This window comes from Herpailurus yagouaroundi, unplaced genomic scaffold (genome assembly GCF_014898765.1).
Source record: "Herpailurus yagouaroundi ecotype Mexico unplaced genomic scaffold, PumYag 160, whole genome shotgun sequence".
Taxonomy (NCBI): domain Eukaryota; kingdom Metazoa; phylum Chordata; class Mammalia; order Carnivora; family Felidae; genus Herpailurus; species Herpailurus yagouaroundi.
The window spans coordinates 37,742,922-37,756,348 of NW_024412401.1; the positions used below are offsets into that span (position 1 = coordinate 37,742,922).

General features: G+C 58.2%; 1 protein-coding gene across 11 annotated transcripts; it reads right to left on the reverse strand.

Moving 5' to 3' along the window:
• Positions 1-3,199: 3,199 nt before the first annotated feature.
• Positions 3,200-11,143, reverse strand: KIF12 (kinesin family member 12). 11 transcript variants are annotated; one of them, XM_040482078.1, is made up of 19 exons: positions 10,553-10,718; positions 10,417-10,482; positions 10,237-10,315; positions 9,919-10,046; positions 9,753-9,828; positions 9,254-9,388; positions 8,951-9,086; positions 8,021-8,112; positions 7,694-7,841; positions 6,830-6,948; positions 6,638-6,742; positions 5,949-6,051; positions 5,778-5,868; positions 5,481-5,567; positions 5,011-5,101; positions 4,837-4,941; positions 4,151-4,251; positions 3,937-4,055; positions 3,200-3,619 (listed from the first exon to the last, which is right to left on the reverse strand). In XM_040482078.1, exons 1-19 carry the CDS (start codon positions 10,576-10,578, stop codon positions 3,480-3,482), a joined length of 1,947 nt encoding a protein of 648 aa, XP_040338012.1. In that variant the 5' UTR covers positions 10,579-10,718; the 3' UTR covers positions 3,200-3,479. The 11 variants fall into 11 exon arrangements, 10 of the variants coding, with proteins under 10 accessions (XP_040338012.1, XP_040338005.1, XP_040338004.1 ...); XM_040482071.1 differs by lacking the exon at positions 10,553-10,718 and adding an exon at positions 10,776-11,132 and having other exon boundaries at positions 3,200-3,607; positions 10,237-10,482; XM_040482070.1 differs by lacking the exon at positions 10,553-10,718 and adding an exon at positions 10,776-11,130 and having other exon boundaries at positions 10,237-10,482.
• Positions 11,144-13,427: the final 2,284 nt, after the last annotated feature.

Consider the following 13,427-nt stretch of genomic DNA (forward strand, 5'->3'; position numbering starts at 1 on the left):
ATTCGTTTAGTCCTCCTGTAATTTCCTCTATGAGCACTCATTAACTTCTCACTGGATAAATCAATCTTATCCCCACTTTACAGAGGAGGAGACTGAGGTCCAGAGAGGTCACCCACCTTGCCCAGGCTCTCACAGCTGCGAGTCGGGCAGACTGGAGTGGAGAGAGGGGCTGGGTTTGCCCAATGCTCAGCAGCCTGGAGACCGCCCGGACCTCCACCCTGGCCACCGGTAAAGCAGGCCCGGCCTTGAAGCAGGACCTAGTAAAGGTGACCAGTGAGAGACCGTGTGATCAGAGCCCCGGGCTGAATGAAGGCTCCCGAGGACAACACCTGCTGGCCAACCTGCCAAGGGCCTCCTTGCTGGCCTGCCAGTGCAGATGCCAGCGATGGCCAGGGCGGGGCTCGTGTGGCTCACACAGTAGGTCTGCTGCACAGCAGGCTTGCAAACCCCGTCTCCTGACTCCCGTCCTGGTCCTGAGCCAGCTCGTGGCCTGTCTACAACTCCCAGTGGCTGCCACTCTTCGTCTCATAGCCAGACCGCCCCCACCTGCACAGCCCTGCCCCACCATTAAAACAAAAGAAGAAGAATCTTTCGAAGCTCAACACGGAGGGGACGATGGAAAAAGTCACCTACAGGAACACAAAATATCCCTCCTCACAGGGGCCGAAATCAACCTGCTGTTACAAAACCGCATGGGGAAAATGTGTCGTTAGACAAAGGGAAGAAAGACCCTGAGACAAGGCAGGACGCATCTGGGAGGTGATGGGAGGCTGGTGTGGCCAAAGCAGACAGAGACAGGAGTGAGAAGCCGTTCACACTCTCTCAGGCCTTCTGCACCTTTCGGGGTCTATCTTGGGGTGGATCGCCCAGAGGAGATCTCACGGCCTTTGAAACACAAGGACCCACAGGCATGTTCTTCCTAAAGCCTGTCCTCCAGTGATGCCTCCAGCCATGCTCCTGTTCCCACACTGGCTGACAGGTGGGGTCCCCAAGGACCTGGAGAATTCAACCAGGGCTCCAGACATCTAGATTGATCTCTAGGTTTGCCAGCTCTGCTGAACATCTCCACCCCAAGCCGATGAGTCCAGAGAATCCCTCCCAATTTCTACACAAAGTTTTAAAATTTCCAAGGGGTCATTTAAGGATTTGGGATTCTGGAAAATTCCTACAGTGCTTCAGGGTTTCCAAGAGCTTCTCTCAATTCTGATGTACCAGAGACCTTCTAAGCTTCTGGACAATGACTACCCTATTTCATGAAGCCAGAGAACCGCCCCCAAATTCTAGCATCCTGAGGAAGACCTATAGCTTTCAGGGTTCCAGAGGTGCCCTCTGGAGTCCTCAAGCTCTCAGTAAGGACCCCTGGACGTGAAGTGTCTGGATACATCACTGGGGTCCTCTGAAATTCCTCCCGGGTTTTGGGATTCTGGACAAGTGGTAGTTCTAGAGTGAGGATATTGACCGAGAGACGGATACGTGGCCTATTCGATGGGGTGCTGGACACTGGTCCCCTTGAGCCTATTTCTGGGAAAGTGAAGTGCGGGGGTTGCTGGACTAGGAGACTGGAAAACCGCGGCTGGCTCCAGCAGGAGGAGGAATCATCCAAACATGAATGAACCAGCAACAGCCAGGGTCCCCCTGGGTGGTCCCTGTCCACCCTCCCAAGGCAGCTGAGGAAGGTTCTCATGCTCAGTGCCAGGGGCCTTCCCCGCCTGGGGCTGAAGGCCTCCCAGCAAGCAGGCCCCGATGATACAGTGAGTGAGATAAGGGCTCTGGGGAGGGGAGAAACCCCGGGCTCAAACCTGCCGAGCCCCCCGGGGCCGAGGTGGCACCAAAATTACCTAGAGGAGAGAAAAGTGACTTCATGGCATTAACCAGGTTCACCTTCCCGCCCCCCTTCAGGTCTCTGCATGAATGTTCCCTGCACGAGCCCCTTCCTGATCCCCCTTTTCAGAACGGCACCCAGTCTGGTAGAGGGCCCTCCCGGCTATATTGTGCTCCATGGTACTGATCACCGAGTTCCCACGCATTTTTGCCCACTTTCTTGTTTCCTGTGTTCTATGAAGGTAAGGATTCCCATGCTTTGTTCAAGGCTGGCCCAAAGTGGGTTCTTGGTAGGTATTTGCTGAACGAATTTTTTTTCCAAACCCAGGGTGTCCATCTCATCAAATGACCATAGTGACTGAAAGCTGCTTGTGCTGTTACTCTTGCCATCTCTCCGGGGACTTAATCCCCAGGACCTTCCAGTGAGGAGGTCCTATTATCGTGTTCATTCTGCTGATAAGACAACTGGGGCTCAGGGCAGTGAAGTCATTTGCCCAGGATTACTCGTGGTGAAGTGAGGAGGCGAGATTTGAACGTGTGTGGTGCTATGCGTGAACTTAACCACGGCCCCCCCTGCGGAGCCCGGTGGGTCTGTGGCATCTGGTTATTACCCCCCGTCCTGGACTCTGCCTCCGTGAATGCTGGCCTTCCACTAACTCTCCACTGTTGAACACCCTTAATGCCCAGTCACACGTCCTGCCTTTCATCTGGCCCCTGTGAGCTTCCTGGGCAAAGCCGGCTTATCCCTTGTCAGTCCTGTTCACCACCTTGATTTGCCTCGAGGCCAGTAGTGCTGAATGAATGAATGAATGAATGAACGAACAAAGGAAGGAATGAGCCCTGTGGGTCTCAGTTTCCCTAACTATAAAATGGATTTCCCCCTAACTGGAGCCCCTTTGCATCCTACTGAGTACTTATGCCAGGAATCCTGATACCCTTCACCTCCTAACCTGCACTTGAACTCAACAGACAAGGAGCTTCACGCCCCATCTAACTGGCTGAACACCAGAAAGCGATCCAAGGAGGGTTCAGGGTCTGCCCAAGGTCTCAGCAAGTCTGTGGCATCAGAACTCAGACCTCAGGATCCCTCCAGCACTGGCACATACACAGCCGAGTGAGCCTGAACCAGTGTCCCTCAGGCCTCCTTCGTGGAGACACTCACCATCCGATTTCTCCACATCTGCCCAGCAGCATGTAGTAGCAGCTCAATTAAAACTTGTATATGAAGGGGATGGGAACCTGGAATATTCCTGATCAGAGGGGGCACACCCCTCTGCCACAAGTCCTTGCCTCCTCCTCAGATTCCCTTGAGAACCCCTCCTCTCTGTGACCCCCCACGCGGAAGTGCCTGGCCACCCGGAGACATGACTGACCAGTCTTGGAGTGGACACCTCTCTTTATTCGTCTATTTCACCACCTGCAACCTGGTTTCTCGAAGATCCAGTCACATTTCTCACAGTCTGGGGTGGCACCCTCCCCTTGCTCCCCCAAACTGCCCCACAGCCCCACCCACAGCCCTGAGGATTTCTCCCCTGCCCAGCTCAGTCGCAGAGGGAAGCGTCAGCCATTGTTCCCATTTCACAGATGGGGAGGTTGAAACCCAGGAGCGCAGAGCCCAGACCAGGGTCACCCGGGGGTCTCTGAGGTGTGTTCTGCCCTCAGCAGGGAGGGAGGACTCGGCTGGGGCTCCGTGTACCCTCGCTGGGGGGTGGCTGGCTCCGGCCGCGTCGCAGGGAGCTGCCAATCTGGTCTCTGAGGGCCTCCAGTCTCCGGGCCAGGTTTGGAACTGCAGCCCCACCTAAGGAGCACAGTGAGACCCGAGGCCTGTGCTCCCCCGGGCCCACCCCACCCAGACCCCTCAGTGCCCTAACACCCTTTGAGGAAGCCTCAGGCGGTCCCCCTCCCCCTCGACCAACACCACGGGCTCCTGCACGCATGTGGACAACCAGGTGGCCCTAGGAAGAGAACTCCAGTTTGGAAACTGCAAGGATCTTATGGATCGCCTCGCAGCACACACCCTGTTCCAGAAGGGGGGAGACTGAGGTCTGGACAGGGTGAGTTCTGGCCCAAGACCACCAAAAACGCTAGGGGCCCCGCCCTCTCTCTCTCCTTCACCTCTCAGCACTGGTGACGCGTCTGGAGGCCCCATGGGCAGGGGCGGTGCAGAGGGCACCACCTCCTCTCGCATCAACATCTCCGCCAGGACTCGGGTCCTAGTCCAGTCGCTATGACTCCTAGCCCGGGGTGGGTTGGGCGGTGGGAGGTGAGCCTTCGGCTCCTCAGGCGAGCCTCCTCCTCCCCCATCCCAGTGCCCAAGGGCTGGGCCCACCTCTCTCTCGGGAACTCGGCAGAGTCAGGATTGCATGGGGGTGCCCAGGGTGGAGGCTGGGCAGACAGAGCCAGGCCACCTGGGGTCTTAGGGCCAAACACCTGCAGGAAAGACCAGAGCCCGCACTGGGCGACCCTGCCTCTATGTGCTCCACCTTCCTGGTGCCATCATGGCGCCACCATCCCTGCCACACATGCCCCACGAGACACCAAGAATGTCAGGTGGGCGTCAAAGTGCAGGGTCTTGGTCACTTTCTCTGCGGGCAGTGGGCAGGCCTTGTAATGTCCTCTCTGGGGATGAGGAACTCCCTGTGGGCAGGAACCATGTCTGTTCGAATCCCATGTCATGTCTGAATCTTTGGTGCCCAGAACAGAGGCTGGCATGAAGCTAGGAGCTTAGGGGACAGGTACTGAACGAGTGAACGCGTGAGTGAGCGAACACGGAAATGAGTAACATGCGAGTGAATGAATAAGCGAGCGGGACAGTGAGTTCCTGTAAGAAGGCAGGATGGGGGTGGGGGCGGGGGGGGGGCGGGCAAAGCAAACAGACTTTCTGAACCCTGGGTGGGAGCCCAAAGCCAGCCCCTCACCCAAACGATCCAGCCGGGGACCCTGGAGCTCTGGAGCCTCCCAGGCCACGGACCCCCCCTCTCCCAGCCTTCCCTCCCCCGCCTTGGCCTTTCCTACCTGTGGCAGCTGGAGCCCCCTGTGTGGGCAGGCCCAGTGGGCCAACGGTGCTCGGCACAAGGGGCACAGGTGACAGCAGGGGCAGGAGCAGAGGGGCGGCAGGGCCTGCAACAGGGCACGTCAGAGGCTTTGTGACATTCTTGCTCCACCCCACCGGGCCGGCCAGAGACTCACGTGGCAGGGGCGAGCTGGTGCCATCACACAGGGACACGGTGGGGCTGGGCCGGGGTTTGGCAGGTGAAGGGAGCAGGCACAGAGGAGGCGCCTGGAAAGGACGGTGGGGTCTATGCCTGCGGTCTGAAAACCAACCACGAGGCTGGTCCCCGAGTCCCCCTTTTAGCCAACACTCAGCCGTGCCAGGCACCGTTCTCAGTGCTTTACGTATGAACTCGTTCAATCCAAACTTTAAGACAACCCTACCAAGTAGGACCTATATCAGCCCCATTTCATAGGAGAGGAAGAAGGCTGCGCAGGGAGAAGTAAAACAAGTCACCCAAGGTCTCACAGCCGGTAAGCGGCAGAGCTGGACTCTGAACCCAGGTGGTCCGGACCCAGAGGGCAGACTCTTGACCGCTTCACGGAGCCACCTCCTCCCACCTGCCCTGTGTCCCGAGGCCTGCCTCCAGGCTGGCAGCCGTGCTCACCGCTCCAGCTCGTGCACCTGCTGGGCCAGGACCCGCTGCTCATCCCGGGCCTGGTCCCGGCTACTCTGCAGCTGGCTCTTTTCTTTCCTGGGAAGAGCAGGCCCCAGGAAGGTGACAGGAGGCAGAGATACCAGTAGGGGGACGGGTCAGCCCTTCTCTTTGCAGTGGAGTACAAGCCCCAGGAGAAAAGCGGGGACAGAAGGGTAGCCAAGGACCCGGGGAGGGGGGCAGCTTGGCGGAAGCAGCATAGAAGTGAGGGGCGGGGCACAGAGTCCCCCTGGCTGAGGGGGAGCCTACCGGAGCCTCTCATTCTCCAGCATGAACTCCTGCAGCATCCCATAGAGGTTCCGCTGGGCCCAGGCCACCCGGGCCCCACTGAGCCCTGAGGCTGTCGGGGGGGAAGGGCACGGTGGCTGGATCCATGGGAGCCCCAGCCACACCCCACCCCTGCCCCTGGGGAGCTCATACCCTTGGGGTGTACTTGGCCCAGTTGGGACCGCAGGCAGCGGTTCTCCTCCTGGAGCTGCAGTATCTCCATCTCCAAACGCTGGGGTTGCTTTGCCATAGGTGACTGCCCAGAAAGAGGCCCAGAACTGCTGTTTACGGCTGTACAAGTTGTGCACTGTACAAGCGCTTCCAGGGGCGGTGAGCAGAGCCTGAGATCTAGCCCATGCTTCACGTGCCAGCCTTGCATCCTGGCACAAGGCGACATCCACCTGGAGGAGGCACCCTGCCCTAATGGTGTCAAAGTACCAGGAAGCCTCAGCCGTGTGCCTGGAGGGCCTGCTCTGAGCTGCAGCCTGCTCCAAATCCAACCTTAAACTCAGTTCTGTCCAGGCCTTGGCCCAGATTCTGACACCAAACAAGACACTACGTCAGACCCCAAGTCAACTCAGACTTAATCACGGTACCAACTGGGATCCTGGCTATACCCTGAATCATATTCCAAATCAGACCACACCCCTAGACATGCCCTAATCCTGACCATGACCCCTGACCCCACCCCACCCAATCACGACCCCATCATCAGGACTCTGACTCTAATCCCAACTGTGACTCATCCCAGACTTCCCACGACACCGACTCAGGCTCCCGTTACTGCCTGATCCCCAACCATCTCCCCGACCCACACCTCTGCCCGGTCTCCCTCCATTCACCTTGGGGGCCTGTGGCCGAGTGGTGACCCGCTGAGCTCGGCTTGCATATCGCAGGGTGCTGAGAGTCTCGGGAAGGCACTGGACTGAAGGGGACACGCAGGCCACCTGGGGAGGGCTGCCGCTGAGCGTTCCTTCCTCTCTGGGACCCTCTCCCTCAGGAGCCATCCCTCCCTGCCAGCCCTTCTCGGATACCATGAGGGTGACCCCGTGTCCCCCCAGCGAGTCTGCCAGCAGCTTGGTGAGCTTGCTGTCCCGGAAGGGGATGTGGCTCTGCTTCCGCTGTGGGTCCAGTAACAGGGAGATGCAGTGACCTGGGCAGGGACAACAAGGCTAGCAAGGTTACACCCGTTGCCCAAGGCCACCCAGCTGCTTCACGCAGAGCTGGCATCTCCGCCCAGGCCTGTGTGACTTGAAAATCTCTCCTTCCCAAGATCTGGTCACTCAGTCAGACTGGCCTCTGCTACCAGACTGGGGCTCCTGAGGGCACAGATGACCCTGTCCGCCCCTGATCCCCAGTGCCACCAAAGAACCTGACCAACAGGCCTGGCACTCGGCAGGGGCTCAGGAAATATCTGACAAGTGGGCTGAATGAAGAAGAGTTCCTGAAAATCTCCCCACACCTGCCACAGAGGAAGGCTGGCGTCCCAGCCCTGAAGGCTCCCAAGGCCCCGTGACCTGGGGCGGGGGTGGGAAGGTCAGTTCCCTCCCCCTCACTGGGCCTCAGTCTTCCCAACTGCACACGGGACAGGCTGACTGTCTGAGGGCTCATACTCTGCACCTGAGTGTTTCTACCTCCCCAGTTAAAATGTGCCTTTACAGACCCTCAGGGTTTACAGACTCATGAATAAAGTGCTAAGAGGGAAGGCTCCAGTCAATAGCAAGCAGAGGCCAGGAGGAGGCGTGTGGCTCCTGGGTCACAGCTCCTGACTCTCCCCTACTACGCCTCCCCTACGCCTCCCGTACTACGCCTCCCCTGGCTTCCCCCACTGTGGACGGTTCTGGGTCCGGCTCAGAGGAGGGACTCAGGAAGTCAGTCCAGCTGGCCCCAGGCCTCACCCAGGGCCAGCAGGCTGCGATTGATGCTGTTGGCCTCAAGCATCAGCTCCCCACGGGATCCTGTGGCCGCCACCTTCTCACTGCCGGCCAGGTCTACAAAGCACAGCTTCCCACCAACGGGGGGCTCCCCAGGGTCCACTGGAGGCATCTGTGGGGTAGGAGGATCAGGGTCGATGGGGACTTGGGAGGGGCTGTCCCCATCAGAGTCACAAAGCCAAGGATTTCCACTATTATCTCCTGCGCACACCCCGGCTGGTTCATACACCCGGCGGCAGACCCTTGCCGGGTGGTCCTGGGCCAGCTCCTTCCCCCAGTGGGGACACTCACGGTTTGGCGGCTGATGTAGAGCGTGAGCAGGGCATGGCTTCGGCTGGAGGCCTGGTTCAGGCTGTGAGCTGAGCTCCGTCGACGGCTAAGACCTAGAGGGGGAAATCAGCAGGAGCTGGACCTGGTAGGAGGAGCAGGTGGTCACCAATAAAGAAAAAGCAGTGAGGACAGCCTGGGAGAGGGGCCAGCCCATGCAAAGGCACAGAGGCCTGCCTCCAGCACGGACAGGTGAAAGAAAGATGGAGAGAACTGAGGGGAAGAACGTCCATCAGGTTCACATTTTATAAACATCTCTTCTGTTGCTGTGTGGAGGGAGGGAGAGAGACTCAGGCAGAAAGATCAGCTACCAGCCATGGTACAACTCTGGGGCCAGAACCCAGAGTCCCGGTGTCCCCACAGCCTGCCACAGGGTAGGTGCTCAATAAATATCTGATGAATAAATGAACGAGGCTGGAACAGAAGGGCACCACAGGCTAGCCTAAGAGGTATGACCTTTACCTTCAACAAGCTGGAAGGGTCTGGAGGTCCGAAGGGGGCAGAGGGATGTGGTTTGCTGTGTGGAGGGGAAGAGATTGGAAGGGGAGAGCCTTGAGGTGGGGAGACCTCTTCAAGGGGCAAAAATGGGGCTTGACAGAGGCAGAGACTCTGGGCTGGAGAGGAGACCGTGACCCGGACTCCGCTCTACCCAATCATGACCCCATCATCAGGATTCTAAGAGTTCGCACAGCAGTCGGACAGCAGAATCTCCAGGCCTGGGATGGGGCCGGGGTCCATCCCTGGGCTGTGTCTGAATTGTGGTCTGCTGACCCTTTTCCCCCACTAGGGTCCTCTCAGCCCACAGCTCCGGCCAGGAGCTCCGAGTGCACCATCAGTGAACAGCTGAGGAACCGGCGCCCCCACACCCCAAAGCGCCCCCGAAGCAGCACACACCCATTTGCATCAGTTCCATCAGGGCCCCCAGACTCCCGAACTCCACCACTCGCAGCTGCTCCACATAGAAGCCCTGGGTCTTGTTCCAGCGAACAGGGAGAGGCCGGGGAGCTCCCAGGCTCAGTAGGTCTCGAACCTGAGAGGAGGGTGGCCGGTGAGGGCAGGGGCCCTGCGCCCGTGCTCCATCAACCCCTAGACCTTACCGACACAGTCCCCCAGCCTCTTCTGTCCCTTGACCCCAGCTCCTTGGAGAGAAATACTTCTTTTACTTGGAGGGCTGTCTACTCAATCTCAGTCCCCCACCTGCTCATTGTAGATCTCCAAATAGGAGGCGCGGAGGGTGACAGGGGCTCCCAGGTGCCGCACCCGGTTTAACAGCCAAGCGAAGGTCCTCTGCATGATGCCGGCTAGGTTGGGGGGTACGGGCACCCCCTCGCCCTGGGAGCAGAAACAGCTGAGCCAGGGGGTGGGTCACGATCATCCCGGCACACCCACACAAAACCAGTCATAACTACCCTTTGTGGAGGACGGCCCTACTCTGCGCCAGGAACCAAGTTCCCGTAGAATATCGAATCAGAACGATTCGCCTCCGTCTACAGATGAAGAAAACTGAGAGCTACTAAGTAAGGAGGACAAAAGTAGCTCCGCATCGGGCAAGCGCCTTCTACCTCTCCGGTCCTCGGTTTCCTTGTCTGCAAATAAAGGGGGCTGGGCCGCACGAAGGCCCTTCCCCCTGGAAGTCCACACCGCCTGCGAGACCCCCATCCCCGACCCTCGGGGGCTCCATCTGCGCTCGGCCCACCTGCGGAGGAGGCCCGGTCAGGGTGTAGGTCTTCCCGGAGCCGGTCTGGCCGAAGGTGAAGACAGTGCAGGAGAAGCTGCGGGCGGCAGAGGCGCGGCTGGACCCCGGCGGCGGCCCGCTGGGCTGGGGGTGGGGGGGCGGGGGGCCGTGCCGGGGCCTCACTCACCCGCGCAGCGCCAGCTCGCCCAGACGCCGCACGCCGCACGCCCGGAACACGTCCTCCTGCGTGCGCGCCCCGTCCAGCACGGCGCCGAAGCGGAACGCCACGTCGGGGCCGCCGCCGGGGGGGCTCACCTGGGGAGGGGGCGGGGCACTCTGGGGGCGGAGCCAGGGAGGGCGGGGCTCGGGGGCCGGCGGGGTGGGGGGGCAGAGGCTGGGGCCTGGGACCGAGCTGCCCCGGAAGGGACTGAGGGGTCTCCAGGTAGGTTTCTGACGGGGGGTGGGGGGGGCGGTTGGGGGTCAGTGGGTGGGAGGGATTCCTCACTTGCAGAGTCCGGGTCCCCGAGCAGTGCAGCGCGCTCTGTTCCCCTCGACGCAGCTCCGCCGCGCTCATGGGACGCACTCTGGGGTCCGGTGGGAAGGCAGAGGTCCATCCCGATGACGCCATCGGCCCCGTCCTCGATCGCCCTCGCTCCTCGCTCCCGCCCAACCAACCTATACCTACCTCAGTACCACCTGGATGGGCGTTTCTGGCCCCTCTGGCCCCTGCTCCAGGCTCCGCGCGGGGTCCCTGTGGCCGCAACGTGAGTTACCATCCCTGAGCCCAGCGGCTCCTCTTACCTCCCAGAATCTCTCCTTACCCGTCGGGAGACCCGCGTTCCTCCATGGCCAGCTTCGCACCCGGAGTTAGCTCCGCCCCAGTCTCGTTCCTTTCTCTCCCGCTACCCTCCCTTTTCCACCACACTGGGACTGGCTATACACGCCTTACACCCCCCACCCCCTTTCCCCTTCTCAGGCATCCAGCCATCCGGAAAGGCTTGGGCCTGCCCAGGGCTAACTAGTTAAAGATTTACCCACCCCTACCTGTGGTGGAAAAAGTCCCTCTCCAGCAAGGGGACCCCTAGCTAGGGGGTTCTGGAGTCTGAGGGTCCCTTGCTCTTGTCCATTCCTATCAGGAGCGACCACCCAGGCCAGCCTCCTGGGTACACAGATGGGGGTAGGGAGACAGGGACGGGAGCGGCAAGCCTGGCAGAGCATGGGCCAGGTCCTTCCTACTGTCCACCTATGCCTCCTCCAGCTTTGTCCTCTGCCTCCCCCGCTTCCCCTCCCTGGCAGTTCCAGCTACTTGGCATCGGAGGGCCCTGGTGGGGGGGGGGGGGGGCTCCTGAAGGGGTGAGAGGGGCCCAGGTTTCAGCTCTGGGAAGACCTGGCTGGATTGAGTTCCTGAGCAGAACTGAGAACAGGCCCAGAAAGAATCTGGTTAACCATTGGGCCACCTGCTTCTCCAGTGCCAAGGCCGATTTAAGGCCAGAACAGTTGTTTAACCCTCTGCTGATCTGGCTGTCTGGAGCAGCAGAGGGGTCTGCATAGGTGCTGGAGTGGGGCAATCGCCAGTTCAGTGACAGTCTCCATGCTGGGCACTCACGCAAAGGAATCCTGTAGTCTTGTTAGGGAGGCAAGTGAGAACAATCTAGTGTGCAGGGATTCTGGGGGTTGGGGAGTTGAGAGGCCGGTAGGAGCAGGGAGGTAAAGGTGGTAGGTGAGGGTGTTCTTGGCAGAGGAAGCACATTGCAGGAAGGCTGGGGTGGGGTGGGAAGATGTGTGAGGCATGTAGAGGTGATCTGAGGCTGGGCCAAGCTCAGGGAGGCTACATCAAGGAGCCCGGACTCCCTCTGCAAGGAACCAGGAAGCCACTGAAGGGTTATAACCAGGGAAGTGTTGTTATTGCCATTCTGGCTATTTCCGTAAACTTCTCTTCTGTCTGGCACACGTTAGGGTGAAAGCCTTAAGAGTCACCCCCTCCTTTCAATATAACATGTTCTGTTCCACAAGTGATAGCCAGCTATCAATGCCACCCAACTAAGGAATGGTGAGCTAGCTCCCCATGCACTGGGGGAGTACAATCAAGAACTAGTCAACCTTTTGATTACAGGGCCTTCTAGCTGGATCTATAGGGAGACTTAGGTAGAGCAAAGAGCCACTGACTGCCCCCAGCTCTATTTTGGCAAGTAATTCCCCCTTTCGGGGCACCTGGGTGGTTTAGTCAGTTAAGCGGCCAACTCTTGATTGCAGCTCAGGTCATGATCGCATAGTTGGTGAGTTCAAGCCTCAGATCAAGCTCTGTGCTGACTGCACAGAGCCTGCTTGGGATTCTCTCTCTCCCTGTCCCTCTGCCTCTTCCCAGCTTGTGCTCACTCGCTCTGGATCGCTCTCAGAAAGAAATAAATAAACATTAAAAAAAAGAAAAAAAGGTAATTCCCGCTTTCTTCACCTGTTTCCTCCCTATCAAAAGAGATTGATGATTTCCCATAGTTCTTCTGAGGTTTCTTTTTTTTTTAAATCCTTATTTATTTTTGAGAGAGAGAGAGAGAGAGAGAGAGAGAGAGAGAGAGAGAGAGAGCGAGCAGGGGAAGAACAGAGAGAGAGACACACACAGAATCTGAAGCAGGCTCTGGGCTGTGAGCTGTCAGCACAGAGCCTGACGCGGGGCTCGAACTCACGAACTGTGAGATCATGACCTGAGCCAAAGTCAGACACTCAACTGACTGAGCCACCCAGACGCCCCAGTTGTTCTGAGGTTTCAATGAGACAGTGTCAATGAAAGTGATTCATAAACTGTAAAGAATTATCTAAGAGCAAAAATAAAAGTCCCCAGATGATCTCCAAGATTTCTATCAATTGTGAAGTTCCTTAATCTGTTACATTTTTAGAAAATCCTTGAGGTGGATAGGAAAAGAATGACTACGCCTGTTTTCCAGATGGGGAAATGGAAGAAGAGAGAGGGGGCAGGAGAAGCAGTGTAAGGGGAAAGCAGCTGTGAATGGCGGACCGAGTACGACCCTGAACTATGCACCAGCTGGCGCTGGTTGCCTTTACGGCGGCAGGTTGCCTTTTCCTGCTGTAAACGCGGTAAGTGAACAAGTTGTTCCTTTAAGTGTCCCTAAGGGACGCCTGGGTGGCTCAGTTGGTTACGCGTCCCAACTTCAGCTCGGGTCATGATCTCGTGGTTCATGAGTTCAAGCCCCGTGTTGGGCTCTGCCCTCATGGTGCAGAGCCTGCTTGGGATTCTCTCTCACTCCTTCACTCCTTCTGCCCCTTCCCCACTTGCGCACATGCTCGCTCTCTCTCTCTCTCTCTCTCTCAAAATAAATAAACTTTAAAAAGATGTCCCTAAAAGGGTTAAGGACCGCCAGTCATTCCACATTTTCGTGTGCTTTGGGCTTAATCAAATTGCTATCCCTTTGCAAGCTCGACCGAGATGAGCCACACTGCAGGGATTCTGAGAGAAATGCCAAGACAAGGGATATGCGCAGGACGGGGTGTGATCGGCTGTTTGGCGTGACTTTTGCACAGGGGTTCCCAACCTGGATCAGAATGTGTACATCACTCAGTGTCCATAAGCAAGAGTGACGTTCTAGTTCTGTTCTCTAACAGTGAGTAAGCACAGTGGCTAGCCTTAAATTGTGAGTTCGTTCGGCAGGTTTATATATATATATATACACACACACACACACA

Coding starts and splice junctions, on each gene's coding strand:
- KIF12 (XM_040482068.1), bottom strand. CDS start 10,949: ATGCTCTGCCAGGCTTGCCGCTCCCGTCCCTGTCTCCCTACCCCCATC. Junction 8,113..8,950: donor GATGGAACTGATGCAAATGG/GTGTGTGCTGCT, acceptor TTCCCCCTCTAG/GTCTTAGCCGTCGACGGAGC. Junction 6,949..7,693: donor TCGCAGCCTGCTGGCCCTGG/GTGAGGCCTGGG, acceptor GTCCCTGCCCAG/GTCACTGCATCTCCCTGTTA.